At 49.3% G+C, this 25009-nt stretch overlaps 7 protein-coding genes across 9 annotated transcripts; 4 read left to right on the forward strand and 3 right to left on the reverse strand.

The window, feature by feature from the left end:
• Positions 1-30: 30 nt before the first annotated feature.
• On the forward strand, positions 31-2696 carry LOC131205675 (7-methylguanosine phosphate-specific 5'-nucleotidase). The gene is made up of 4 exons (XM_058197875.1): positions 31-845; positions 1341-1533; positions 1611-1844; positions 1912-2696. Exons 1-4 carry the CDS (start codon positions 481-483, stop codon positions 2026-2028), a joined length of 909 nt encoding a protein of 302 aa, XP_058053858.1. The 5' UTR covers positions 31-480; the 3' UTR covers positions 2029-2696.
• Positions 2697-3097: 401 nt separating this feature from the next.
• Positions 3098-6150, forward strand: LOC131205666 (uncharacterized). Its single transcript, XM_058197865.1, has 2 exons — positions 3098-3192; positions 3254-6150. The coding sequence occupies exons 1-2, from the start codon at positions 3144-3146 to the stop codon at positions 6148-6150; spliced, it is 2946 nt and encodes a 981-aa protein (XP_058053848.1). The 5' UTR covers positions 3098-3143.
• A 48-nt stretch (positions 6151-6198) lies between these two features.
• Positions 6199-6860, reverse strand: LOC131205680 (mitochondrial import inner membrane translocase subunit Tim10). The gene is made up of 2 exons (XM_058197880.1): positions 6710-6860; positions 6199-6641 (listed from the first exon to the last, which is right to left on the reverse strand). The coding sequence occupies exons 1-2, from the start codon at positions 6858-6860 to the stop codon at positions 6514-6516; spliced, it is 279 nt and encodes a 92-aa protein (XP_058053863.1). The 3' UTR covers positions 6199-6513.
• Positions 6861-6962: 102 nt separating this feature from the next.
• Positions 6963-7400, reverse strand: LOC131205682 (uncharacterized). Its single transcript, XM_058197881.1, has 2 exons — positions 7204-7400; positions 6963-7116 (listed from the first exon to the last, which is right to left on the reverse strand). The coding sequence occupies exons 1-2, from the start codon at positions 7239-7241 to the stop codon at positions 6963-6965; spliced, it is 192 nt and encodes a 63-aa protein (XP_058053864.1). The 5' UTR covers positions 7242-7400.
• A 410-nt stretch (positions 7401-7810) lies between these two features.
• Positions 7811-9759, forward strand: LOC131205674 (dr1-associated corepressor). Its single transcript, XM_058197874.1, has 3 exons — positions 7811-8052; positions 8136-8208; positions 8316-9759. The coding sequence occupies exons 1-3, from the start codon at positions 8011-8013 to the stop codon at positions 9293-9295; spliced, it is 1095 nt and encodes a 364-aa protein (XP_058053857.1). The 5' UTR covers positions 7811-8010; the 3' UTR covers positions 9296-9759.
• Positions 9760-10032: 273 nt separating this feature from the next.
• Positions 10033-14188, reverse strand: LOC131205668 (ankyrin repeat domain-containing protein 13D). 3 transcript variants are annotated; one of them, XM_058197866.1, is made up of 5 exons: positions 13948-14188; positions 13561-13693; positions 12375-13469; positions 11963-12308; positions 10033-10984 (listed from the first exon to the last, which is right to left on the reverse strand). In XM_058197866.1, exons 1-5 carry the CDS (start codon positions 14044-14046, stop codon positions 10699-10701), a joined length of 1959 nt encoding a protein of 652 aa, XP_058053849.1. In that variant the 5' UTR covers positions 14047-14188; the 3' UTR covers positions 10033-10698. The 3 variants fall into 3 exon arrangements, with proteins under 3 accessions (XP_058053849.1, XP_058053850.1, XP_058053851.1); XM_058197867.1 differs by having other exon boundaries at positions 13936-14188; XM_058197868.1 differs by having other exon boundaries at positions 10858-11612.
• Positions 14189-17915: 3727 nt separating this feature from the next.
• On the forward strand, positions 17916-22348 carry LOC131215407 (membrane-associated guanylate kinase, WW and PDZ domain-containing protein 1). Its single transcript, XM_058209796.1, has 5 exons — positions 17916-18170; positions 18228-18436; positions 18841-20900; positions 21006-21640; positions 21728-22348. Exons 1-5 carry the CDS (start codon positions 17916-17918, stop codon positions 22346-22348), a joined length of 3780 nt encoding a protein of 1259 aa, XP_058065779.1.
• The last annotated feature ends 2661 nt before the right edge of the window (positions 22349-25009 follow it).

The following is a 25009-nucleotide window of genomic DNA, read 5'->3' on the forward strand; positions in this document are numbered from 1 at the left end:
GGCCAGCATTCTGTGATTAGTAAAACAGTTGGACCGCAAAAACGAGAAAACAAGCGTCTGTTTTGTAAACAGTCTCGTCGGGCACGGACACGCTGAGCGTCTGCGGGGTGTAACCATTGACGAACTGCTCGTTTCGATCCCAGCACTCCTTTCAACCGTGCACATCAAACAGGCCTGCGTGGCAAATTTCACGGGTACACTTGACTTTGTTTGCCTCGACTGGTGCACTGAGGTTTGCGCTTTGGTTGGCCCGAAAAGACCCGTCCCACGTTCAAGTGCAACAAGTTGTCAACACGAACGCCTTTTACCCGAACACCAAACTCGCCTTCGTTGGCCTTCGGTTGCGCGAGTTTAAAAATAACATTTGCTACCACCCTATCTCGCTCCGTCACTGGCGTGGCGAAGATTTCGTCTCTCGAAGAGCGTGCAGTCGAAAAAATTCGGTGGTGCCTGGCGCAAGTGGTCCTGCGGCGCAGCATCATGGTCGGACAGCGAAAGTTTCAACTGAGCGAAGTGACCGCCCTCCAGCGGGACCACGTAAAGATCCGCGATCCGGAGCGGGTGGAACTGATGCTGAACGAGCTGGTGGCGGGCGGCTCGGAGAAGCTGCAGGTGGTGACCGACTTCGATTACACAATCACCAAGCAGCGTCTTAGCAACGGCGAGAAAGTGCTAACCAGCTTCGGCATGTTCAATGAGTGCAAATCGATTCCGCCCGAGGTGATTCTGGAGCAGCGCAACCTGTACCACAAGTACAGACCAATCGAGATCGATCCCCACATGGAGCACGAGGAAAAAGTGGGCTACATGATCGAGTGGTGGTCCAAAACCGGTGACCTCTTGAAGTAGGTTTCGTTGAACTTATTTATTTTGTTTTTTTTCTGTCCGTCTCTTCATGTTTGTTCTTGTTTGGTTGATGATGATTCAGCCAAGCATTTGCCAAACAATGACAGGACAGGCTGCAATTACGTACTTCCTATTGTCCTATCGATTTTACGCATGACGTGCGTTGACTGTTCGTCGTATCAGCTATGATAACGCCCGTATCAGAAAACGGGTGTTCGTTTGCCGAGTTGTCAATATTACGGAGAGATAAATGAGAGTCAATGTACAGGCAATTTATACAACGATGACTTGTTTTGTTGCAATAATTGCCTTAGTTAGTTATTATAACTTGTTATAGTTACTTGGTTGGGTACTGTGCTTTGTGTGTAAAGAAATGCGCATTTGTGTATAAAACTGACCCAAAAACTGACATCTGTATTGGGACCAAACCAGCTGATACATTGGGACCAAACCAGCTGACCTTTTCTGTTTTAACCATTTTCATTAATTTCAAGAGGATTTAAACTGCCCCAGGAAGACATTGACGAGGTGGCCGTGAGGTACAAGGACGGCTTACGAGATGGTACCCACGAAATGTTCAAGGAGCTACACGAACTATGTGTACCATGCCTGGTCTTTTCAGCCGGGCTCGGAAACTGTGTCCTGTCCGTACTTAACCACGCGAATGTGATGTACCCCAACGTTAAGGTATGTTTCATAGCAAATGTTCCAGGATGTTTAAAATTGATTTGAGTTTTCCTGTTCCCCAACTAACCATTTCACAGTTAGTCTCCAACTTCCTGCAGTTTAACGAAAATGGAACGCTAAACGGGCTACAGGATCGCATGATCCATACATTCAACAAAAACGAAACCGTTCTTGAAGGGACTGAGTACTATGACATCGTGCATTCCCGCGACCACGTTATCGTAATGGGCGATTCCCTCGGCGATGCGGGCATGGCCGCGGGTGTACCGTCCTCGTCGCACATTCTTAAGATAGGGTTCCTTTTCGATCACGTATGTCACTCAAATCACCCCGTTGCTATTGGCGCCCTTGAAAACTACTAAATTATTTCTTTTGCAGCCGGAACTGAACTTACCGCGGTACATGGACGCTTTCGACATTGTGCTAATAGACGATCAGACAATGGACGTGCCGAGGGCTATCGTAGAGATGGTGCGGAAACAGCAGCACCAGTGAAGGGAAAACGTGGTTGTTACTGCCCTGTGCGATGCGTAAAGGAACAATTCAACCACCTTCGCTGTACAGCCCACGGTGAACGGTGCGCGAATTTGGAATCGCACAAAAAACATTCGAATACCGTCGTCGATACGTTATACTTACGCGGTATGCTGATTTAAGGCCATCAGACGCGCTCTCTGAGAGGGGAGCAAATTGTTCGTAACTTTAAAATTTCGGGTTTAAAACGCCGTTCAATTTATTGTTTTTGTGTTGCGGAAGTGATATTTCAGCAAAGTAGATACGCTGCAGTTCTCTGTTCGCAGTCGCAGCAAGAAATATTGTGTGAAGTGTTTGTGTTTTTTTATTGTTGATAGATAACTTGTGCTCTCAGTCGCTCTCTTTTCAAGCTGACGCCAATTTATGAAATTTTCCTTTTTCGTGTAAACGCTTTCTCGAAAAGAATAAATCGATTTCGAAAGATACAAATGAAAAAAAGTTGATGCCTGGACAGTTTAAATTATTTTCGACTTCTACATTCATACTATGTGTCGAAAGCACAGAAAAGCCATCGTTACAAAGCAGTAGAAAACGAGCTCGTAAAATGGACAGATGTTGCTTAAGATAAGCTTTGTGAAATTGAAGTAAAAAATGTTCTGTAATCCTTAGAAAAAATAAATCCAATTAATCTGGACTCGCTTGGTATAGAACAACGTGAAATACTATTGAAGACTATGTTCCGGGAAAGAAATTTTACTGGGGGGCTACATGAGGCGTGAAAACCAGCGTAAAATTAGTTTGTAATGTCAAACCGTTTACGCTTCGTGTTTTTGGTCCGAGAAAATAGAAATAGAAGAGAAACAAATAGATTTCTGAATATTTTTATCCATTTTTTTCGATTTTGTTGCTATACCAGGAAATAAGAACTTAAATTATCCTCTGTTTGTAAGTAAAGCGTATGCAACAAGTATTTACGCTCAGGTTTACGCCTCATGTAGCCCCCAGTTAAAAACCTTGCGGATAATGCAAACAATGAAACGTTTCCAAAGGACGCGCTGTCAGATTCCCTATGTTGTCAAATAACATAGGATATCGAGAGATGTTTTTGCTGTAGCTAAAATAGTGAGTTTAAAACAATGTCCTTGTTTCCGGCGTACGGGCTAGATAATGACGATCAAACAACAAGTAAGATTTAATGTACACGCTCTAGATAATCTCATTAACACAATTGTTCCTAATGTTTTAGAAGTTGTTAGCAAATCATCTGAGCTTGCATGGTTGACAAACCAGAGCTTTATACCGTTCGCCGTCAACGACGATGAAGGAACCTCCGGAGCACAAGAACCAATTGGTGAAGATAACCTAGCGGAACCTCTTCACAGACCCTCAAAATACACTGAAGAAAAAGCGAAAAAACGAAAAGGAAAACATAAGAAAAAGCACAAGAGAAAACATTCAAAACGAAGCAGCAGCAGCAGTTCTTCTTCAAGTGCATCTACGGCACTGTGCGCTGAACGAATCTGCATAGCTGAAGCGGACTACTATACCGACGTGGACCCCTTAAAGATATACCTGAGTGTTGAAAAACTACATCGTCCCGCTTGCCCTCGGTACCGGTTAGGAACCAAGAAACCCCTCGGCGCCTCAAATGATCGGTCAGTACCGAATGAACGGTACAAGCGATATTACCGAGTGCACCGAAATGCACATAAACGTGAGGAAGCGAAGGAAACACAGCAAGAAGTAAACGATCGCGAGGAAGCTATGGAACGTTCGCTGCGCACCGAAGAGACAGCCGACAAGTGGATCGAACTGATACATTTTCGACAGTCGCACCCGCTTCCAAACCTCGATAGCTACCAGAACCACAAGCGTGAACTCACACTCATCGAGCGGGCCCGCCGCCGGCTTCCGGCGGATGAAACGTTGCTTAATCTCTATCTGAATGCGATCGTGCGTGTGCACCCCACCGACGAGGTGCTTGAATTGGTGCGAAAAGCGATCACGAAAGATGAAACGAATATTACCCTGTGGCGGGCATTTATTGGCAACAAACAGTGTTCGATGGCGCAGTGCATTGTGCCGGATGTCTTGAAGTTGTACGAGAAGAGTACCCGTGCACTCTTCATGGCACGCCGGAGTGACGAAACAATGTTGCAGTTGTTTAAAAATTGTGCCACCTTCTGTCGTCAGGCGGGTCTGTGTGAGCTGATGTTTGGTATTGTGCAGCTTACGTTGAGTATGAACGTTAGCGAGCGGTTCGGGGCTGGCAGTGGCCTGTTCGGTTCCCCGGAACATTTTCAGCAGCTGATCGAGTACGAAGAGTTGATACTGAAGTCAGGGCTACCGATGAATGAAATTTGGTTGCGCATCGAGATGTTGCGTAGTGCCTTCCATTATTTGCCGTTTGCCGGAGGCCAGCAGCTGCTTAGCGATCCACAGCGGATCGTGTTGAACGATGACGTTGTTGGCTTTGTTTACCCGTTGATCAACAAAATCTATGCGTTCGAACTTACTCTGACCGTGCTGAGGTTGATGAAGTTCCCATTTCGCAGCGTCCACTTTGAGGCACTCGAGTGCTTCCATGTGGAACCGTATGAAGTAGACTATCCCGAACAGTTATTGCCCCTATTTCTCGATGTAACCCGCAATCGACTGTTCGATTCGAACATTCATGCGCTAATCAAAACACTGAGTGTTTCACCAACGTTTGTTAGCACAAACTTGGCCCATGAAGCTTACCTTGAGATGGTACGAACGTTCCTTACCCTGGCCATTGATCATTTTAAAGGCGAACAAAGCGCGATACTGCTCGTTCTTTATCTACAGTTTGAACGGACTTTGGTGTGTTGGGAGAAAGCATCAGGTGGCCATCAACTGAGTGAGGCGAACCTAAAAATGATTCGAGGTCGTGTGAAAAATATTCTCAAACACACGCACGCTTCGAACCAGAACAATCTACTCGTGTACACCGAATACGGGCTGCTGGAGTACGAAATGACCGGCAGTCTGGAGGGACAGTGTAGAAAAATATTCAACACCTCGGTTCAAGTGCACGGTTCAAACGCGGAACAACGAGATCAGCCAGATACCGAGCAGGAGAATGAGTTGTATTCACTCGTGCTAGCGATGGTGGAAGTGCTTCTGTGCAACGGTCATACATTGGAGGCGATTCGTGCGCTAACCTACGTCACGCTGAAACCTATTGAACTTAGCTTTCAGTCAGAAAAAAGCCAGAACGAGATGACGGTACCGGATACGATGAAATTGTCTGCTTTGCAGAGGCTCAACGATCGTGTTAATGTCGCGATGCGGAATGAAACAGATATCAACACACACGATGTTACGATTGAGCAATACTTTCATCCCAGTGCTTTGATAAATGCCATCAAGGCTTACGTCTTCTATCTGACGCTAACTCGGTCCGAGGGGTTTGCCGAAGCGGCCAAGCAGCTCGAAACGTTTCTCTTTCTTCTCAACGAACCGGCCAACGCACGGCATCGTTTTTTGCGCGAGCAAATCTACGGAATTTATCTGCAACTCTTCGAGATCAGCCGCGGACCACACGGTGAACACCAAGGCAGATCCCGCGTAAACATGAAACAATTTCTCGATGTGATCGACCGCGCACTGCAAGAGTTTCCTGCCAATCTGTACACGTTACGTTCAGTAGTGTTCAATGAAAGCGTTCCGTGGTTTCGTTTGCGGAACGCACTCAGTAAGCATCTATCGCCACAAGCGGTTCTTTTGATGGTCATGGCGGCTCACCATCGAGGAACGCACGTGAATGTCGATCACAATTCTCAGAAAGATTGTACACCCTACAAGCATCGAATTCTGAACTTACTGTCCGGAGCAGTTAAATCAACGGTCGCTTCACTACACCAGAATGCTCTACTGTGGCGTTTGTATTTGCGAGAACTTTTCGATCAACCTAACGCACCTCCCGGGTATAGCGTGCTGGAGCAGTGCCGCAAAACGCTGTATGCTGCACTGGAAGCCTGTCCGTGGAACAAAGCTCTGTATTTGGACGGAGCATCGTTCGCACCGCAAGAACTCTCGCAACTGCTCGATTTGATGATGGAAAAGCAGCTGAGAGTGCACGCGATACCGGAAGAACTTGCAATACTGCGTGACGAATAAAAACGAGAGGAAACAGAAATACCTTCCCACCGTACACAGTGTCGTTGATTCCGGGGTTATGTGGTTTTATTTGCTTCAACCAAACCATCGCCTTTGATCGCTTCAGCTTCCATCCATTGTCGTTCGCCACACATAATGCAATCTATGTCAAACGATCGTGTCGAGATCCTTACTGAAACAATGCTAAAACCCCCAACACTAATTGAACCGTTAGCCTGGCATGCGCAAAACAGCTGAGACATGACTTTTGCGGCGCAATTGCTTATACTTAAAGTAAAAAAACAACTGAAACCTAGGTAAAGGATATACTAACGTTCTCAGAATGCAACGGTGACGCACTTCTGCTATTTGATTTCTATTTCTCTACACACCCATCTTCTTCTTAAGATCCTCGTCCTGTGCCGACATGGCAGTTAACTTTTTTCCGATACGCTCGTGAACGTCCAGATACTTGGCCACACATCGGTCGATGCAGACGGATTCTCCTTTGCCTGTGAAAAGCGAGAACATACAAAAGTCAAATGTAGGCAGTCAGCGTTGTGTTTTCTCCGACTCTTACCTAGCTCAGAATCGGCATACTTTGGTGGGATGCACTTTTTGTGACAAGCTTGCGTCATTCGGCTGTACAAATCGGACATCATTTCAATTTCCATCTCCTGCATCAGCTGTAGCTTTGCCTGCTGGGCCGCGTTCAATTCTGGGACACTCATTTTGGTGTGCGGTTTCACAGTTTTCGATTCTGATGTCTTTCAAAGTGTGTTTACTGAAATCGGTTGTGTCGTTCTACGTCGCCAATCAACCAAAAACCTGCCCTACGCTTCGTATCGTCTTGGGTTCTTCACTTCGTAATCGCCAACGTTCGATTGTCGCATACGTTCGCGAATTTTCATATTCTCATACCGGTTCTTGTCGACAGATTGCTTCGAGGCTACGAACCCTCCAATCCCTAGCACGCTAATGATGGCCCTGCAGATTCGAGGGTGAGAGAAACATGATAGCGATAAGAGGCAGCGATCAATGCCACTGAGAGGGTTTTCCGCGCCACACACTTACCAGCCGATTCCGATCTTTCCTAGATGCCCTAAGCGCATAATCGCTCGTTAGTGGATACGAGAATTCCGGACATTCACCAGTGACCCTTAAAATGTCCGAATCGTAATAAGCTTTCCTCGCGGGGAGCCGGCGGCAATGCGACCGCTTACGAAACAAAATCAGCGAGCGAGTAACTTCACACGATGTCCTTCTTTACGTTTGACAGATCGCAACCCATAAAAAAGTAAACACAGCCCTTTACACCGACAGAGTTGGCTTTGCACCGACCCTAGGGACAAACGAGTTTTGCGATGAAAATCGGTATTTCAAAGCATTTTCGTGAAATCCTAAAACATTTTATTTTGGTGATTAAAGCGACAATGAAATTGTGAGCAGTACAAAACCACCAGCACAGGCTTAACCTTCCAAATGCAGCCCTGCTTGAGCCAAAACTGCGCATTACACCGCTTCACTGACAGTGTCATTTTGACGCAAGGTTGATAAAAAAACGACGGCTGGTTTGGTTAGAGTTTTTTGGATAGAGAATTGTGTTGTTCACAGCATAAATCGTCGGATTTGGCCGCTTCCCACAGTTTGTTTTTTACCGTGTTGAATTATTCTACTCCCTCTCAAAGTGTGACAAGTGATAGCGATTACAGGTAACGGCGGCACTTCTTTACGGGCAATCCGCGCCTATCGAAACGGCAAGTAGATAGGTTCAATACGCGCTGCGCCGCTCAGCAAGGCGTAGTAGATAAGGGAAGCTGCGGGATTCATTAAACAAATCCTCCCATCCGGCTTTTGTGCGCTTTGTGAACGCCTGGAAGGATGCCATCGAAAAAGAAAAAGTACAATGCCCGCTTTCCGGCGGTAAGTTTGTGCAGCGAGGAAAAGTAAAAAAGCGGGATTTTTGACAGCGTCTTTTGATTGGCCCGTGTTTCGTACTTCCACAGGGACGCATCAAGAAGATTATGCAAACAGACGAGGAAGTAGGAAAGGTGGCACAGGCTGTTCCAGTCATAATCTATATCCTTTCCAAATGACGGAATCCCTTTGACGGTGCTTCCTATTTCTATGCTGTTTTCGATAAGTGAATTTTCCTTAATTCTTAAAGATTTTCCCCATCAGCGTACCTCGAACACTGGAACTGTTCGTCGAATCGCTACTCACGAAAACGCTGAAAATCACCAACGCGCGCAACGCCAAAACTCTGTCACCGTCGCACATGAAGCAGTGCATCACGTCCGAGAGTCGGTTCGACTTTCTACGAGATTTAGTGAAAAATATCCCGGACATTGGCACCAATGAGGAACTCTCTGGTTCGGAGGCCGGATACGGCAACGAGGGTACCTCACCGGCATCGACGTCAACATCCTCATCGAACGGTGGCGGCCTGGGAGGAACGTTACCGTACGAGGTGCCGGCACAGGTTGCCGGCTCATTTCAACGGTCGGAATCATACTCACCGGGAACGACAACAGGTTCCACGTTTGCGCAGCATACAAACACTACGATGAAACGGGGCTTTCCGGGCCAGGGTGGTAGTTTAAACTTTTACAAAGAAATACCACTGGAAGAAAGTACCGACAGTCCGCCGCCCCCGAAGCTTAGCCGGCTCAATTCGGCACCCGCCAGTTCGACCGTACCCGCGATACCGTTCAAAATAGACATACTTCCCAGCATAGCTTCACCGACCGTCTCCGCGGTGGATCCTGTCATCAAGCTGGACTACTCCAACCTGAAGCTACCGACGGTGGCGACGGGCTCAGTTACCGCGGCAACCACAAACCCCACCAAAGCGGCTGCTCAGCCTACGGTTAAAATCGATCTCAGCCGGCTGGTGACGGTAACGGCTCCCGCAAAGCACGTGCCTTCTACGATCGTGACACGAACGACGGAGAGACAGCAGCACCACCCTACAAATTTAAGCGCCGTTTGCGTTTCCCCGGGAAGTGCCGTCGGTTCGTCCACCACGAGCAGCTTTAGTACCTCAGCACAATCCACACCCACGACGCCGGTCCTTCCAAGCCCGAGCCCGACGACGGCACCACCAATCTTTTCCGCGCTCTCGTCCACGATCCCCGGCATGGACGAGGATTATGACGACATCTAAAGTGTCACCGGACGTTCATCATTACAAGGTTATGTTGGTTCATTTGCGCATTTATTTCTGGGTGTGTGAGAGATTCTTTTTCATTGCATTATCCCAACAACTATTTCGTTTTTTTTATCATAAATTTCCTAATGCAGATAACACAGAAAACATCTCTCGACACACAAAGAAAAACATGGCCACCGAGTTCCAAACCACACACACAATTTCGGTGGCCGCGTCCGAGAGTAATGGTTACGAGTTCTGTAAATAGTTTTACGTTGTCAGCAACTGACAAACGGTTCTTCGCCCAGATGGCTACAAACTGTATCCCCAGTTGTGCCTATTAGCATGCGTAAATCTTTAAACGGACGCGCGTGACCGCGGAGCCGTTCTGAGAGCTACACCGGCTAACTTGGATTGTGAAAAACTTTCTGCGACGAGTACCATGTGCGTTTTTCAACAATGCTTTTTGTGATTGTATGTGTCACCACGTCGTGTTGTGATGCTCTACCGACAGTGTTCTTCACTCTTCGCTATTAGTTTGAATTAAACTTGAGACACGATGAAATAAAAAACTTATCGAAAACCATAGAAAACTGTGTGGTGGCACATCGGAAGCGGCCTTGTATGCCGCGCTGGAATTGCTGTTAGATCATGGGCTAACATAATATCCCCTGTTTTGCCTCGGCTCGCTCAGGAAAGAACCCCGAAACTGTGCCGGTTAGTATATAAATAGATAAAATTTATTGATCGTGTTATTATGAAGCGAGTAGTATAAAATAGTTTTGTTTTGCCCGCGCGCGCCACGCGTTACATGTAGGTACAACGACTGTGTTACTGTGCGATTCAAATCCTCGCAGCATTCATCGCGCATGCTTTCGATCTAATCGTCGCCAGGAGTCGTGCTCGCTCCAGATCGTTAGTGTTCGATGATTGGATCACCTTGGTCGGAATTCCTCTGCTACCGGCGGAGTGTTGCGCGAGGGAGTTGCGCAAAAACATATGCAGGAAAAAGTGCGACACTCGCAGAACGAACTAGCAGCCCCTAAAGTAAACCTAAAGCGGAACGGAAAGAAGCCAAAGCTTACGAAACTAGGTGCAAAATGGACTGTACTGATGACGATCACGCTGGAAACTTCGTCCCTATGTCGGGAAGTGGTTTCTTTTCTACATTAGCAAAAAGACAGCAAATCACCCGTTGATTAGCCCACGTTTTGACTCTCACTTCTCTCTGTCCCTTGCAGCAAGCTTAGTTTCTCGATAGTGAGAATGGAATGAGAAAAAAGGGAAAGATGCAGGATTCAAGCGATAGGTGGCGTGTGTAGAATATCGTTTCCTACTGTTTTCTCAACAGCATCGCTTTTTGGCTTGTTTGGTTGAACATCTCTCGGTATATTGGAGCTCGGCTGCCGAATGGGTTTTTACTTCTCCTGTAAACTCAGCCGCAGTACTTCGGCCAACATTTGCTCCTCACGCAACCGTTCCTCTTCACGGCGAGCCTCTTCCTCTTGGCTAAGCTTGATCGCCAGTTCCAGATTTGGGTCGAGATAGTCGGGTAGCCTGTCGTCGGTTGCGTCGGACGCACCGTCGTGTGCTAGTGCTAGTGTGGAGTTGGTGTCCGACGCGACACCGGAACCGGATGATACCGCGTGGCTACCGTCGCCTCGGCTCTGCTGGTATCCAGTTATCAGTGATTCTTGCAAAGCTCTGTGAATTACACAACATAGAGAAGCGAACCATGGTGTGGTTTGTGATCGTTTGGTACTAGCGATAAAATACGAAATTGCAGGGTGAAACTGGATGAAAAGGGGCAGGGCGCAGTGCTACGGCTGCGCATCGAAAGGAAGAATACGGACGAATGTGTTGTAAACGGTTTGATCGACTATCGATTTACTCAAGCCAAGGCATTTTAGTGAGACTTCATCTAATTTTCATCATTTTAGAAACCACTACACAAAAATACGGGCGATAGCAAACTGGAGCTAGAGTTACTGCAACCTAAAAGGATTTTTCTCTAACAATAAACACTTAGTGAGTTTATGTTCACATACGAAACACGGCGCACTACGTGTCACTAGTAGAGTGAATACCAGGCCTATAAAATAACGCTATGCTATGCAGCTACGGTGCGAAAGAAAAATGCATAAAATGCCGCCACTAAAAATAAATACGCGGTAAGGAATGTCAGCAAGAGGCCTTCAACTAGTTGATCAGTTAACTTTTGGAAAACAGTTTCTTCAGCGGACTTCTGGCAATGGAAGCTGGCAGCATCCCTCCAATGAGGGAAGTGGTAGTATTCGATTTTTTGCCATCGCCAGAAACCGAGCGGGAAGGACTGAATTCCGTGAGTGAGTTCACAAACGAACGGTAAACCGAAAACGTGTGAAGCGATAACGATGTACGTTAAAATCAATCGCAGTGCGTTTGTTACGGATTGAAAGTAGATCGAGAGCGAAAAAGAGGGAAGCAAAGAACGAAAGTGATGTGAAAAATGGAAAAAGAGAAAACACAGAAAGAGATAAATATTAAAACTTTAGAAATGTTTTGGGCGTAAAAAAAACAAGAGATGAAGAGCGAAATAAGACCACCGTGGCTGCAGTGGGACATTCGACTCCACCGACTCCTTGGAGGTACTCCCAAAAGCTTCTTTTTTTTCACCGACGGCAAGCGTCCGCACCATCTCACCTTTGTAGCTGCTCGTCTTCGTAGTACTGCGGCGTGAGTGGCCGCGGGGCCTTCAGTGCTTCCCAGATGTCAACCTTGTCGTTCTCACTGCCAGATTCGACCAAGCTCTGCTGGATGGCGAACTGCATCAGTTCGTCTTCGTCCTCGAAGGTGAGCTGCTGACGGAAGTCCGTGCCACCGCGTCGCACACCATACTCGCTCGGCACCTCGAAGCACGCGTCGTCGATGATGCACGATATGCGGTCGTCACTTTCCTGAATATTGCTTACGTGTGGAACTGGGTTTTCGGTTGCAAACACGTTGCCAAACGTTACCACCGCGTTCAGGACGTGAAATAGGGGGATTTCTGTAAGAACACGAAACAATCCATCAACTTAATCGTTCTCGTGTTACGCAGTGAGCGTAGTCGTACCGATTTTCACCGGGAATCCCGCCGGAAGCTGCATCGTTATAAAGTCCCGCAGCTTCGACACGTGCGGGCTGGCCATTGTGGACATGAGATCCAGAATCGGTAGCACCTGTTCCTGTAGCTTGATAGGAAACTCTTCGCTCAGCCAAATGTTTGCCTTAAAGTGTTGCTCTTTGGCACTGATTCGCTTGGGTTTCCCAATATCCCGGCCACCGAGGTCGACGTCGGAAAAGTACTCTTCGGCCGTCGGTGCCTGCTGCTGCTGCTGCTCGGCCGGGCTGCTGTTCGTCGCTCCCTGTCCACCAATAGCACCCGCACCGGCCTCCGACCCATCCGGCGAGCGGTCTTCGCCCACCGAGGAAGACGTTTCCCTAAGCGCACTTATCGACCCGGATGCCGTGTGATCGTAGTCCTCGTCAGTCATACCAAGAAAGTGCTGCAGGGGAGTGCGGGAATTTTTCGTCCTCCCCTGATCGTCTCCCAGGTGCTCGTTGCGGGTGCGCGTAATGAACTTCACATTGCTCGCCCCATACACCTTACACTCGTAGCCATTGATCGATTCCACCTTCTCGCTGCGCCACCCCCAGAACCCGGATTTGTTGCGCTCGAAACTGATCTTGTCCATATCGATGTGGTTGCAGATAACCGGTGCCTGCAACCTCAGCTGTACCGCCTCACGGCTCGGCCGAATTCCGTCAATGTTTTCTGACTCGATGTTGCGCATGTGCTCGATCGACACCTCGCCCGTGTCGTGATCGATCTCGATCATGCTGGCCGTGTTCGATTGGCCCTTGTAGATGTAGCTGCGGTTGCCTCGCTGCCAGGTGTTGTTGTCGAAGCCGAGCAGCGTCGTGTCGATGCGTACATTTGCGCCCCGTTTGAACACCTTGTACGTGTCGCTAGGGCAAACCCGTGACATCAGCGGCACCCAGCTGGTAAACTCCCACTTCATTTCGACGTAAAAATCTGGCGTATCCTGGAGGTGTTGTAGTAGTTGCGGTACATGTGAAACACGCTTAATGTGGCGCTGCAAATCGCGCACCTCGAGGATGGCGGTCAGAATGTTTGCATCGCCCGAGCACACTGCTTCCTGAACCACTGGCGATGGGAGAAAGAGATAAGTATGATTTATCAGTTAGTTAGATAATACAAGAAACAAACCATCATCACCATCGAATAGCTTACTCACCGGACCATCCGTCGCATTCAACGTTGGCGTTACACTTGGCCGCGAGCAGCGCTTTGACGCATTCCAGGTGACACAACTTTACTGCCAGCATAAGCGGCGTGCGTCCTCTCGGGTCTAGTTTTTCCAAATCGTGCTACATAAGCAGAAGAAATAATTGTTTTTAGTATGGTTCCTGTGCAGGTGCGTAACGTAACTATTCCTCCATGGTCGCGGTTTCCCATGCGGGCCGTGATTGTTTTTGCCGGTGTCGCACAAACAAGACTAATCGAATTATCGTGAAACGGTAGCAACTAATTAGATTAACCGGTGCGTTCCCGGGGGACCCAGCCTCGCAATATGGATCGTCTGGGTGGACTTAATAGAAACTGAAAACACCTCTTGATTTACCGATTTTTCATTGATTGCCTGCTGTAGCTCCTGGAAATCGTTGTTCCATACGTGCCAATGGATGGGGAAGTTCTCCTTAATCCGATCGATCGTGGCCATCCTTTCGTCAGTGCGTACCCGGTCGCTTATTTTGTACTCTCTGGCACCACGGCAGTTGTTTATCACTTTTTTCTGGCAGTGTGATTCATAGAACGGGCACACATGCACGACGAAGTGACCGCACGATTGGAAGCACTCGGTAATTAGCGTTATTCAAATAGCCTCCCGATTAGCGACTGTTTAATGCACAACAATGGACACTATTGCGAGCCCTATCGTTCAGATTGCCGCTTCGCAGACGTTCTGGTTCAGTCAGAGCACCGAATGGAAGGTTGAAGGAACTGGGGAAGGCAGAACACTGAACCGCCTGATAACTCGATAAGACCAAATTAGAGTTTGCAAAAACAACTCCCAGGAGAGCGAAGAAAAACCGATTGTTGTCAGCTGTCAAATGGTGTTGGTAGTGTGCGTGGTTTTCGACAGCTGGTGCAATTTATTGTTGTTGTGCTTCGAGTGCTCAACGACAGAGGGAGCAGTGAAAAAACAAATTTAAATTTAAACATTTTATAGAAACAAAGTTGAAAAACTGTATTTTTTCGCAGTTTTCTATACTAATTCCCGATAAAAATGTGCAAGCAATGCCAAACGTTAATATTTGATGTTGCACATCAAAGAGCAGTTGAAAAATACGATGATAATAATAATTGATTTTTGCGTTCAATTTTATTATATTTTTAAACTTTAAATAATTGTGGTTTTGATTGAATTAAGCGATTTTTCGTCCTCGGATGGTGACTTTTCGTTGTTCGGAATCATTATTGAAACTCCCACAAACTGAATTTTACAGGGCTAGCAGCTGCTCGAACCGACGGACTGCGAAGGGACATCCCGGCGGACTGTTCGAATTCGGAACAATTGAGCGAGTCCACCGAGCCCACTTTGCCTGTCGTGTCAAAACGTTGCTGGCCGCAGTACAGTTTGTTTGAAAATGGAGGGCGACGACGAGGCTCGGATCCGTCTGCTTCCGTTGTTTTTGCTTTAAGTTTGATTCGGTTTGCCTACGAACGGCAGTGTGATACTTCTAAACGGTAATGGTTGTGTTAGGAGTCCCTTGCGTTCGCTTGTGTCCCGTGAAACTAGCCGATGTAAATCGGAGAATGGGCCCCATGAGCCGAGCAAAGCCGTAGCTTGTTTTCTGGTGTGTTTGTGAATGTATGCTGCTTCGCGGCTCGTAGTTTATTAACGGTTCGAAGCAAAGGTGAACCCATCGGTGTGCGATAAGCCGTGATTCGTGCTGAAATGCTAACCCCTTGTTTGCGTAGCGCCAAGCTGCGGGTCGCAGTCGCACCAAATTCCATCAGATCGAAAAGGCTCACGTACAATGGGCGCATACAATATGCCCACGCACACGCTCTCACGCGCGGACACGGTGGTCGGGACGTCCACTTGTCCGTTGCGGGCCGCTGGAATGCATGCGACAAAAAAGAAAACTACGCACATTCCGTCCCTTCCGGCGTAGTAAAAATACCAAACAGCGTGAACCAGGGTCGGGAATCGTCACAGTGCACTCGGCCTTTATCGATTGGCCAGGCGAAACCGGTGATCACGGTGGCCGGTTATTCGGTTCTGAGTGAGGAAAAAACAGAAAATATTTTGTCTTTTCAAGCGCGTGATCAAGTTGTGACGGGTAAGGCGGTAAGCAGACGGCGCAGCAATCGGCGGCGGGCGGCGGGTGCACATAATTATGCTTCACCGGACGGTTTCGGGTAGGAGTGTGTGCGTTCATTAATTTCGGTGGGAAAAAAACGAGACCATCATCAATGCCGCCCGACGAGTGAGGCTACGGGCGAAAAAGAGAAGGGACGTGTGGAGAAGAAAAACAAAAGTTTACGGTTTAGTAATTTTTTCTTCTCGCTTCTTCTGCTTCTCGTCGTCCGTACGTCCGTCCGTCCGTCGCCAATCGGGGTAACCTGTTGGTAGAAGACGCGCATCGAAGAAGGTGGTGCGCGCAGTGCAGGTGAAATGAAAGGGAGCATGATGTTGAAACCGCTACAGAGCGTGCTGCACACACCAGCATACATCGTCGCCCCATCACCAGAGCAACTCGCTGGCCAACGCGCCGTCAAGTGCAACGGCGAGGGATAAATGATAGAAATAATGACATGTTTATTATGCAACTTTCGCCACTCCGCTCATTCCACCGTTCGTGCAACGGGAACCGTGTGGCAGCTTGCTTGCCGTCTCGCTCGCACTCTGACGGCCCGTTTGTTTGGCAACCGCCTTGTGTGTGCGTTCTGGCTGTGTACCTCGTTGGCCGCTTTTGTAAGTTTTTCGATTGCTACTAGAAGATAGGGCACGGAACATCACCTCCTCATTCGCCAATTGCCCCCGTCCCCCGGTGAAGGGCCGGAGCAATGAATGAAAGGAAAGTTCATTGAGTCTGTGAGTGTTTTCTTTCCACAGTTTTTTTCCTGGCCATCGCCGCACGGTCTCTTTGACGCTTTGAAATGCAGCCTCAACCGCGCGCTTTGGAAGTTATTTGTGACCAGGTTTTATGTGGAATTCGTGCGTGACATAAAACCCCTGGCACGGATAGAGGATTGTCCGAAAGAGTGGGTGTGGGTGGCAGACAAATGGACAACAGGTGGATTTGAGCCGGGTCATCCTAACGTCACGCAGCAGTGGAAAGAATTGGCTCAGGTGTGAGCATAAGGCTGAGCCGAGGGGTGAAAGGCAGTAAGCGGTGAACGATCCGACAACGTTAATCGCAGCATCCAAGTGTACGACGGATAGGACCGCAACAGTCGCGATCGAACAGCTGGTGTGAGGAGAAAAACAACGCAAATTAAGTCAAAAAAATCCATTACATTACCCCCGGTGATTGTGGTTCGCCCGGCAGAGTGTCCGCCAGATCGAATCTGCGGTCGGTGGTTGACTGTGTGTGGTTGTGTGTAATCTAATGGTGTGCCTGACGAGAGACGAACGGTTCATTCTATGCCCCTGGTGTGTTCTCCGACAGAGAGAGCGCACGCGAGCGAGAGAGAGAGAGGGAGAAAATCGAAAACGATCGTGGACGAAAGGGCGCTGCACGAAAACCGTGGCGAAGGTGATTCATAATGTTCCACCCAATTCCGGGTGCCCGAGCTCTTGGTTTTGATGCTGCTGGACACACCGTTCGGCCACCGATCGGATAGGAATTTGCGGCACCGAAGTAGGCGACGTCAGCAGCGCGGCGGTGTTTTGGACAATGGCCGTGTCCGTGCATGTGTGTATCTGTGTGCCGTTTGGCAGTGACTCAAGGAAACTTGAGAAAGAGTTTAACTGGCTCTGAAGCGGCAGGGGTTTACAAAAAGGGTCACCAGCAGTGGTCATCTTGCGGCCGCGGTGGGTCGATTGATTTGCTTCGTTGCTCGAGCCAAGGTAAACGCGCCAAGGATCCTGTGGTGCGGTGTGTCGGCCTCAGAGGTGAAAGTGAATCATTCGATGATCGGTGATCGACCATCATCATCGCCGTCGTTTCGAAGTAATTGTTGCCCTTGCGTATCGAACGCTCGCCAATGGAAGTTGGAAGATGTTGTTTTGCCTTACGCACAGCACCTTTAAAATTTTCTTTCTTTCTTATACCCAATCTAGTGTGCCGCGTGAGCAGTGTGTGTGCGTTGGCGATGTTTAGTTTCACGATTAGTGACACCCGTTTTCCGTGATAGCATTTGATTTGGTTTGACCAACGTAAAGTGAGTGAGATTTTTCGGTTTCTTGTAACCTGTTGTTCCGAATCTGTCGTCCTCGTCGACCCAGACCCGACAATCGATCGTGTGGGGGTGTGCATGGTGTCTGGCAGCAGGCCGCCGGCGCTCGGTCGAGATTCGGCGCTCGAGCCGGAAGTGTGAAACATGATGACGAGTGACGAGGGCGGCTTTGGCGTGAAGATGGGCGTGAAATCGGACTCCTCCGGAAAGGATCAATCGCCAGGGGGCGGTGGAAGTGACGATAACAATAGCAGCACCCTGACGGAGCAAACAATGAGTGGTATCGCCGGCACAGTGAGCACAGTGAGCAGCGGTGGTGGCCCTCCCGGTGGGGCAGCGGGACAAAACGGGCCGTCCTCCGGTCCGATCGGTCCTGCGGCCAATGGCAGCCACGGTGGTGGGCTAGCGGCCCACCAGCACCATCCACTGCACAACGCACACCATCAGCATCATCCGCATCATCACCACCAGCATCAGCACCAGCATCATCAGGCTCAGCAGCAGCATCATCCGCCGCCTCCCAACGGGCCCTCGATCGCAGCAGGCGACAGTGAAACGGGAAGCTTTTATGACCCAAAAACGGATCTGGGCTCACCGGCAGTGGGAGGCGTCAATCATCTGGAGGACCAGGATGGGCTCGGTCCGCTGCCCCCGAAGTGGGAAAAAGCGTACACCGACAGCGGCGAGGTGTACTTTATCGAGTAAGTAGCGTTCCGACCGCATCCCGACCGGATGTGCACGCGAAACCGAAAGTTGTAATTATGATCGTTGCACATGGGTGCTTCGATGTATCCCCGCCCGTTGTGTTTTTAGGCCTTTTTTTGCGTCACGCACAATGCGTGTCGAAGTTCATGATTCATGTTTTTTTTCAACCAGTGTGCTACATCTTTGTACAAAATACTGCTCTAAAATATGTTTCTATATAAAAAGTCATGGTTTTGTGCTCATTTTGCTTACGGAACTTTCCATCAATGTTCATATGAACTAGAGTGGGGGACAATTTTAATAACTTTGCGAGAAATAATTTATTTAACATTTTTAACAATCTAAAGCTATCACTGATTGTGCTTTGTTTTCATTCTCACCCATCGCTCGGCTACACCAGTCACAACACCGGCACCTCACACTGGCTCGATCCTCGGTTGTCGAAGTTTCAGAAGAAATCGCTAGAGGACTGTCAGGACGACGAGCTGCCGTACGGGTGGGAAAAGATTTGCGACCCGCACTACGGCACCTACTACATCGACCACGTGAACCGCAAAACGCAGTACGAGAATCCGGTCCTGCAGGCGAAAAGAATGCAGGAACGGGGTGGCGCAGGCTCCGGCGGTGGCCCCCTGCTGGACGGTGGAAATGGGCTACCGATGGACGGTGGCGTCGGTCATGGTCTGCCGGGGCCCCCCGGTCAGGGGCGGGTGAACTATTTCACGAAGAACCCGGCGCACTTGCGCGGCGAACGGTTGATGACGACACTCGTGAAATCGACCCGCGGCCTGGGTTTCACGATCGTTGGCGGGGACGATAGTGTGGAGGAGTTTTTGCAGATCAAATCGATCGTCCCGAATGGGCCCGCCTGGCTCGACGGGCGACTCAAGATGGGGGACGTGCTGGTGTATGTGAACGATATCTGTGTTCTCGGCTTCACGCACCACGAAATGGTGAACATCTTTCAGTCGATCCTGCCCGGCGAGGAGGTGCACCTCGATGTGTGCCGCGGTTATCAGCTACCGTTCGATCCCAACGACCCGAACACGGAAGTGGTCACGACGATCGCCGTCGATGGGCTGGCCAACGGTGGGGCCGTCACCGACACTGATTTGAAGTTTCTCGAAAACGGTGGCTTTCTCGATCCGTCCGCCGGCGGTCGGCCCAGGGACGACGTTCCGCATAAGAATCCGCTCGCGAAAATCCATTCTATGCCCGGCGGCGCTGATGGCCATAACACAGGTGGGGGCCCAACCGTAGTTCCCTCGAACGGGGGCGATGTGTACTTCAACGACACGCTGTCCTACCAACAGCACTACAAGGGAAAGGCAGCATTCGAGCTGCCGGAAATCTTGCACATCAACATTGTCAAAAGTGACAACGGGTTTGGATTCACCATCACGGACAGCTCGTACGGGCAGCGGGTCAAGAAGATACTAGACAGGCAGTGCTGCAAAAATCTGCAAGAAGGCGATGTGCTGCTGAGCATCAACTCGATCTCGGTGAAGGATATGACGCACAACGAGGTGGTACAGGTGCTGAAGGATTGCCCGAAAAACATCGAAACCACGCTGAAGGTGCAACGTGGTCCGGGCGGTCTGTTGGTGGGCGCAAGTACGGTGGCGCCAACGTCGGCACCCTCCACCGTCCCGGGAGGTAGCAAGCTATCGAACAAGCTGAGGAAAAGTATCGAAATGGCCAAGTTTGGTGGCGGTGGCCCGGGCGCAGGTTTGATGAAGAAAGACGGTGCCGGCGGGATTGCGGGGAACAGTTTGTTCCGTAGCAAAACCCCGACGGCCGACCTGTACAGTACGCAGACGAAGGAAATCTTGCCAACGCGACCGAAGACACCGCTGGTTGATACGCGCGCCCGAGCCAAAACGCCCTCCCTGCCGTTGGCGTCTGGATCGGATCTGAACACGGACGAAATCGAACTCGATGTTGGCGGTGGTGGTGGTGGCGGCGGCGGCGGTAAGATTGGTGTGACGCTGACCGACGGTAAAATGGACCTTACGCATAAACTAAATGGCGGCAGTTCGCATGATAACGACTCGATCGCCAACGATATCGGAATGTACCACGGCGAGGACCAGATGTATCACACGCATATGAAACACTCCAACCTGGCTGACCGCCTCGGGGAGCTGACAATCAGCAGCTCCAACACGAGTGATACCGCGCTCTATCACAACCACCAGCCCCAGTACCACCATCAGCAGGGAGGATACCACCCGAGCAACAACGTCGGCGGCTACAATCAGCTCTATTCGCCACCGCTCGTACCACCACCACCAGTTCCGCCGCTGGGGGGTGGTCAGGCGCCCTATCATCATGAGAATTGCTTCTGCTACGAGTGCCAAGACTATCAGCGACAGCAACTGCAACAGCAACAACATCAGCAGCAACAGCAACACCAACAGCAGCAGCAGCATCGCCAGCAGCAACACCTTCAACAGCTGCATCATCAGCAGCAGCAGCAAAATCATCTGCTGAATCGGCAACACCTCCAGTCAGCCGCAAACGTCGGAATGCATCATCTCGGTGGCCCATCGCCTCACCAACAACAGCAGCAGCAACAGCAGCAACACCGACAACAACAGCAGCACCATGTCCCCTACAATTTGCCGCCTCAAATGAGCGACAACATCGGCAAACGGTTGAATGAGTATCTGATGGATCGGAAACGGTCACAGCATCAGCAGCAACCCGGTCAGGGCCCACCGGTTCCGCAGTACGACAATCTCTACCATCCGCAGCATCATCTTCCACCCCAGCACCACCATATTCCGATGTACGATCCGCTGCAGCAGCAACCATCGCCATCATCAGCGGCGATGGTCGGTCACCAGCAGCAACAACCGTACTTCGGTGGCAATCATCAAGCGTTACAAGCGCCAAACGGCAACTGGATGATGGGTGGAGGCCAGCAACAACAACCGCAACTTTCGCCATCGCAGCAACATCACCACATCTACGGCGGGACCTATCCCGTCGCCCTGTCGGCCCCGGCGATGGATGAGTACACGTTGACGGAGGTAACGCTGGAGCGACAGGCCCTTGGGTTTGGGTTTCGCATCGTCGGCGGCACCGAAGAGGGATCGCAGGTGACGGTCGGACACATCGTGCCGGGTGGGGCCGCTGACAAGGATACGCGGATAGCGACGGGCGATGAGATACTCAACATTAACGGCGTGAACGTGGTAACGTTGCGTTCTTTTGACGTGTTCGGGAAGGGTGGCCCAAACATAACGTTCAATTAATACGGTCTTTGAATTCTACTTCGACAGGAGAACGCATCGCATCATCGTGTCGTGCAGTTGATGGGTGAAGCCGGCTTGCGTGGACAAGTGACAATGATTCTTCGTCGGCGTCAGCTTTCAAAGCCACCACCACCACCGCCCAACCCGCGCTATCCGTACACGGTGCTGGTGACACGGAAAGAGAACGAGGGTTTCGGCTTCGTAATCATCTCGTCGTCTGGGCAATTTCTCGGATCTTCCATCGGTGATCTGATTCCGGGCAGTCCGGCCGAACGGTGCGGTGAGCTGAAGATCGGTGATCGTATCATTGCGGTGAACTCGATCGACATCACGGGTATGAGCCACAGTGACGTGGTGAACCTTATCAAGGAGTCAGGCCTGCAGGTGAAGCTGACGATCGATAGCCCTCGCGATGGCATCATGCATCCGGCCATCGGTTCGTTAATTCAACCGAGCGTTCCGACCGGGCCCGGTTCGCAATCTCAACACCCTGGTGGTGGTGGTGGTGGGCCGGTGAATGGCGGAGGACCGCCCCTTCCTCCGGCTCCGATGCTTAGCTCGAACACGGATTTGTACGTAAGTAGCAACAGCACCAGTGGCAGCACCAATGGGCCGACGATCAACCGATACCCGGCGATCATCTCCTGATTGCGGATACGCCTGCAGCAGCAACTTGTGGAGCACCCGCGAGGAGGACCAGGCTGAGCGCTGAGTCAGGGTCGCGGAATAGTTGCACCTTTCGGTGCGCACTGTTATTTACCAAAGTCCAAAAAGGTGGAGTCTTGGGTGGGAGTGAACCCCCCGCCGTCACACGTCCGCAAAGCCCGGACCACGGTGTGTGTCGGTAGCGCTTTTGGGTTTATAATAAGTATATTAGTCTCCTCATATTCGCCCTCCAAACTCGACAATCTGACCCCTATTTGTACGCCGGGGTTGCGGAAAGTATTTTTGCTCAAAAACAACTCGTTACGAAAGCACTCGTTCGCGTAACCAGCAACTTCGCGGGTGGCAAATAGAACCCTTTCGCTTTGCGTTTTGCCGCCTTGGCTTTGTGTGCTCCTTTCTCCCCCCGGGGGGTTTGGGGCAGTTCTTGCGCTCCGTTCGGTTGCTTTTGGCGCACAACGTATGACGTGCCGCCATTGTTTGTCCGTGAGAAAGTGTTGCGGAAACTTCCCAGCATCTGAATGGTGTGTTGCGCGTGGCGCCGTCCCTCGTTATGCCGTTCCTTCTTGGATCGCTTTCTTGTGCTGGCTAAAAGGGCAATGTTCTTACAAATGTGCCCGCACGTCGTCCGCCATGTGCGCTCCCAGAAGCAAGATCGCCAACGAGCGATCACAGCGTGGAGCGTGCAGCTTGTTGTGATACAACCACATATCGGCGCCTTTTGTTTTGGAACCGTAAACCATATCAGACGAGGAACATATGCCTGTGCGATTCCTTCAAACCGTTCGTTTTGCCATAAGCCTGAGGAGCCGGTAGCGGTAACCTTGCTTTACGAGTTCCATTATCCAATCCAGTTGGTTAGTTTTACGCAAGCTGTTTAATTTTGACAAATTTTTTTGGACCGTTTCGTTTAACACTCTCTACTCCCCAGTAGTCAAGAGTCCCTTAATCTCTTCTTATTGATTTCCTCGAATATCCTAAAACTTTTCGGTATTATTTTAGTATTGACTGCTATCCTTGTATGTTGTTCGAATGAATTCTTATTAATGAAAGTAAACGTAGGGTTAACGGCGGAGGGTTGTGCCGTGCGCAGACGGCACCCACCAACGAACTGAACGGATATTTGTGAGCAAATCATTGTGTTTTCATTTCCTTCACCTCTGGAGAAGAGTGAATCGCAAAACAAAACCGTAATCCATCCTGTGAAACCTTTCTTGCCTTACACCGTATATTATCAGGACACAGCACGATAGTTAACAACAAAAAAAACAGGAGAAAACAAAAGCGGTAACCCAATACCAATGAGAATGATTATGTAGTGAATCCTTAACTTTGAATTAGACTGTATACAACCGACTCACAAAGTGTATATGTGGTAAAATCGGGCTTGTTCGCCGAATGAGCTCGTGTGTTGTGCCGTTGTGTTGTCTCTTTTTATCACTGTTGTTTTGTACCTAACCATTTTAATGCTAGTAGAACCATGTTGATAGAGTAAATTTTAACAAAACACACACCACCACCACCAGCGGTAGAGAGTAGATGTTTGATGGTGTATTCGCATTTTCATAAACACTATTTACCCGTAGTACATCTGCAAGGGTTTTTAAACATTCGCATTTAAACATACTATTCAACATACATAAGGTATTAAACGATCCAGCTCTAGATGCTCTCACAGTGAAGGGTCGATCTTCGCCGTGTACTGGCAGTAACGTTTAGGAAGGAAGCAATAGTGTTACAATGTGACTCCCCACAGAACTTTCATTGTTTTGTAATCGACTCGCGTTAAGTATTGTACATATATATATAGAGAGCGAAAAGGACGAGTTTTCAAGTTGTACTATGAGCTTATAGTGATTATTAATGGTACGTCCTCTAGTTACGTTAGCCGAGTGACCTATTCGCCACCGGAAAGCACACCGCACCGTTCTATTGCAATATTTTCGTGTGTGCCGCAGCATAATCTACTTAATTTTTTACCACACGCACTATCCTTATCTTTGGTCATTTTCCGATCAACAAAAACGTGTTAAAAACAATACTTAATTATCCCTCATCAATGTGGTACTGGACCCAGGAGAATATCGCTGGGCGGTTATCTTCCGTCCGGTGCCGGGGGTGCCGAACGATAAGCGCGTCAAAATCAAATCAAGTGCCTCCCAATTTTTATTCTTGTACGTTGATCGAGAGGAGGGAACGCAGCGTTCCCGCGGTGTCCCACTAGTTCTAGTGCATTTTTATACGCACGCCGCGTACGTTTCTGTTGTCGTAAAGCGCGCCGCCTAGTGTTAGTTCACTAGCAAGTAGAGAATGTTGAAAACAGCAATAATCCCGAAATCGCACACGGGGGTTCCGGGGCCTTTGCCATGTACAAATTATTGGCCTTACACTCTACCAGTTTTTGTGCCCTCACCTCGTAATGCTCCAAAATGCGGCGCAACGGATCGAAAAGCCTGAACGAAAAGTGTGAATTCATTTGGAGTTTTTTTTTTATTAGGTAGGGTTTACAACACACGGAACGGAACACGATGTTGATGGTAAAGAAGTGTAGTTTAATAGTTAGCTTAAGTTTAATATACAAACAAAAAATATACAAATATACATAGGAGAGTGAATCTAGCAAACAAACGAGCGAACGGGACTCGA

This window comes from Anopheles bellator, chromosome 1 (assembly GCF_943735745.2).
Source record: "Anopheles bellator chromosome 1, idAnoBellAS_SP24_06.2, whole genome shotgun sequence".
Lineage (NCBI taxonomy): Eukaryota > Metazoa > Arthropoda > Insecta > Diptera > Culicidae > Anopheles > Anopheles bellator.

What these genes read in the sequence shown, in the direction of transcription:
- LOC131205675 (XM_058197875.1), top strand. Translation starts at nt 481, where the DNA reads ATGGTCGGACAGCGAAAGTTTCAACTGAGCGAAGTGACCGCCCTCCAG. An exon ending in AAAACCGGTGACCTCTTGAA is followed by an intron (nt 846 to 1,340) that starts GTAGGTTTCGTT and finishes ATTAATTTCAAG; the next exon opens with AGGATTTAAACTGCCCCAGG. An exon ending in TAGGGTTCCTTTTCGATCAC is followed by an intron (nt 1,845 to 1,911) that starts GTATGTCACTCA and finishes TTTCTTTTGCAG; the next exon opens with CCGGAACTGAACTTACCGCG.
- LOC131215407 (XM_058209796.1), top strand. Translation starts at nt 17,916, where the DNA reads ATGGGCGTGAAATCGGACTCCTCCGGAAAGGATCAATCGCCAGGGGGC. An exon ending in AGCACCATCCACTGCACAAC is followed by an intron (nt 18,171 to 18,227) that starts GCACACCATCAG and finishes CAGCATCATCAG; the next exon opens with GCTCAGCAGCAGCATCATCC. An exon ending in GCAACACCTTCAACAGCTGC is followed by an intron (nt 20,901 to 21,005) that starts ATCATCAGCAGC and finishes CTCACCAACAAC; the next exon opens with AGCAGCAGCAACAGCAGCAA.
- LOC131205668 (XM_058197867.1), bottom strand. Translation starts at nt 14,046, where the DNA reads ATGGCCACGATCGATCGGATTAAGGAGAACTTCCCCATCCATTGGCAC. An exon ending in AAAAATCGGTAAATCAAGAG is followed by an intron (nt 13,694 to 13,935) that starts GTGTTTTCAGTT and finishes CTGCTTATGTAG; the next exon opens with CACGATTTGGAAAAACTAGA. An exon ending in TGAATGCGACGGATGGTCCG is followed by an intron (nt 13,470 to 13,560) that starts GTGAGTAAGCTA and finishes TCCCATCGCCAG; the next exon opens with TGGTTCAGGAAGCAGTGTGC.
- LOC131205674 (XM_058197874.1), top strand. Translation starts at nt 8,011, where the DNA reads ATGCCATCGAAAAAGAAAAAGTACAATGCCCGCTTTCCGGCG. An exon ending in ACAATGCCCGCTTTCCGGCG is followed by an intron (nt 8,053 to 8,135) that starts GTAAGTTTGTGC and finishes GTACTTCCACAG; the next exon opens with GGACGCATCAAGAAGATTAT. An exon ending in GGCTGTTCCAGTCATAATCT is followed by an intron (nt 8,209 to 8,315) that starts ATATCCTTTCCA and finishes CCATCAGCGTAC; the next exon opens with CTCGAACACTGGAACTGTTC.
- LOC131205666 (XM_058197865.1), top strand. Translation starts at nt 3,144, where the DNA reads ATGTCCTTGTTTCCGGCGTACGGGCTAGATAATGACGATCAAACAACA. An exon ending in TAATGACGATCAAACAACAA is followed by an intron (nt 3,193 to 3,253) that starts GTAAGATTTAAT and finishes CTAATGTTTTAG; the next exon opens with AAGTTGTTAGCAAATCATCT.
- LOC131205680 (XM_058197880.1), bottom strand. Translation starts at nt 6,860, where the DNA reads ATGAGTGTCCCAGAATTGAACGCGGCCCAGCAGGCAAAGCTACAGCTG. An exon ending in GTATGCCGATTCTGAGCTAG is followed by an intron (nt 6,642 to 6,709) that starts GTAAGAGTCGGA and finishes CGCTTTTCACAG; the next exon opens with GCAAAGGAGAATCCGTCTGC.
- LOC131205682 (XM_058197881.1), bottom strand. Translation starts at nt 7,241, where the DNA reads ATGCGCTTAGGGCATCTAGGAAAGATCGGAATCGGCTG. An exon ending in GGAAAGATCGGAATCGGCTG is followed by an intron (nt 7,117 to 7,203) that starts GTAAGTGTGTGG and finishes TCGAATCTGCAG; the next exon opens with GGCCATCATTAGCGTGCTAG.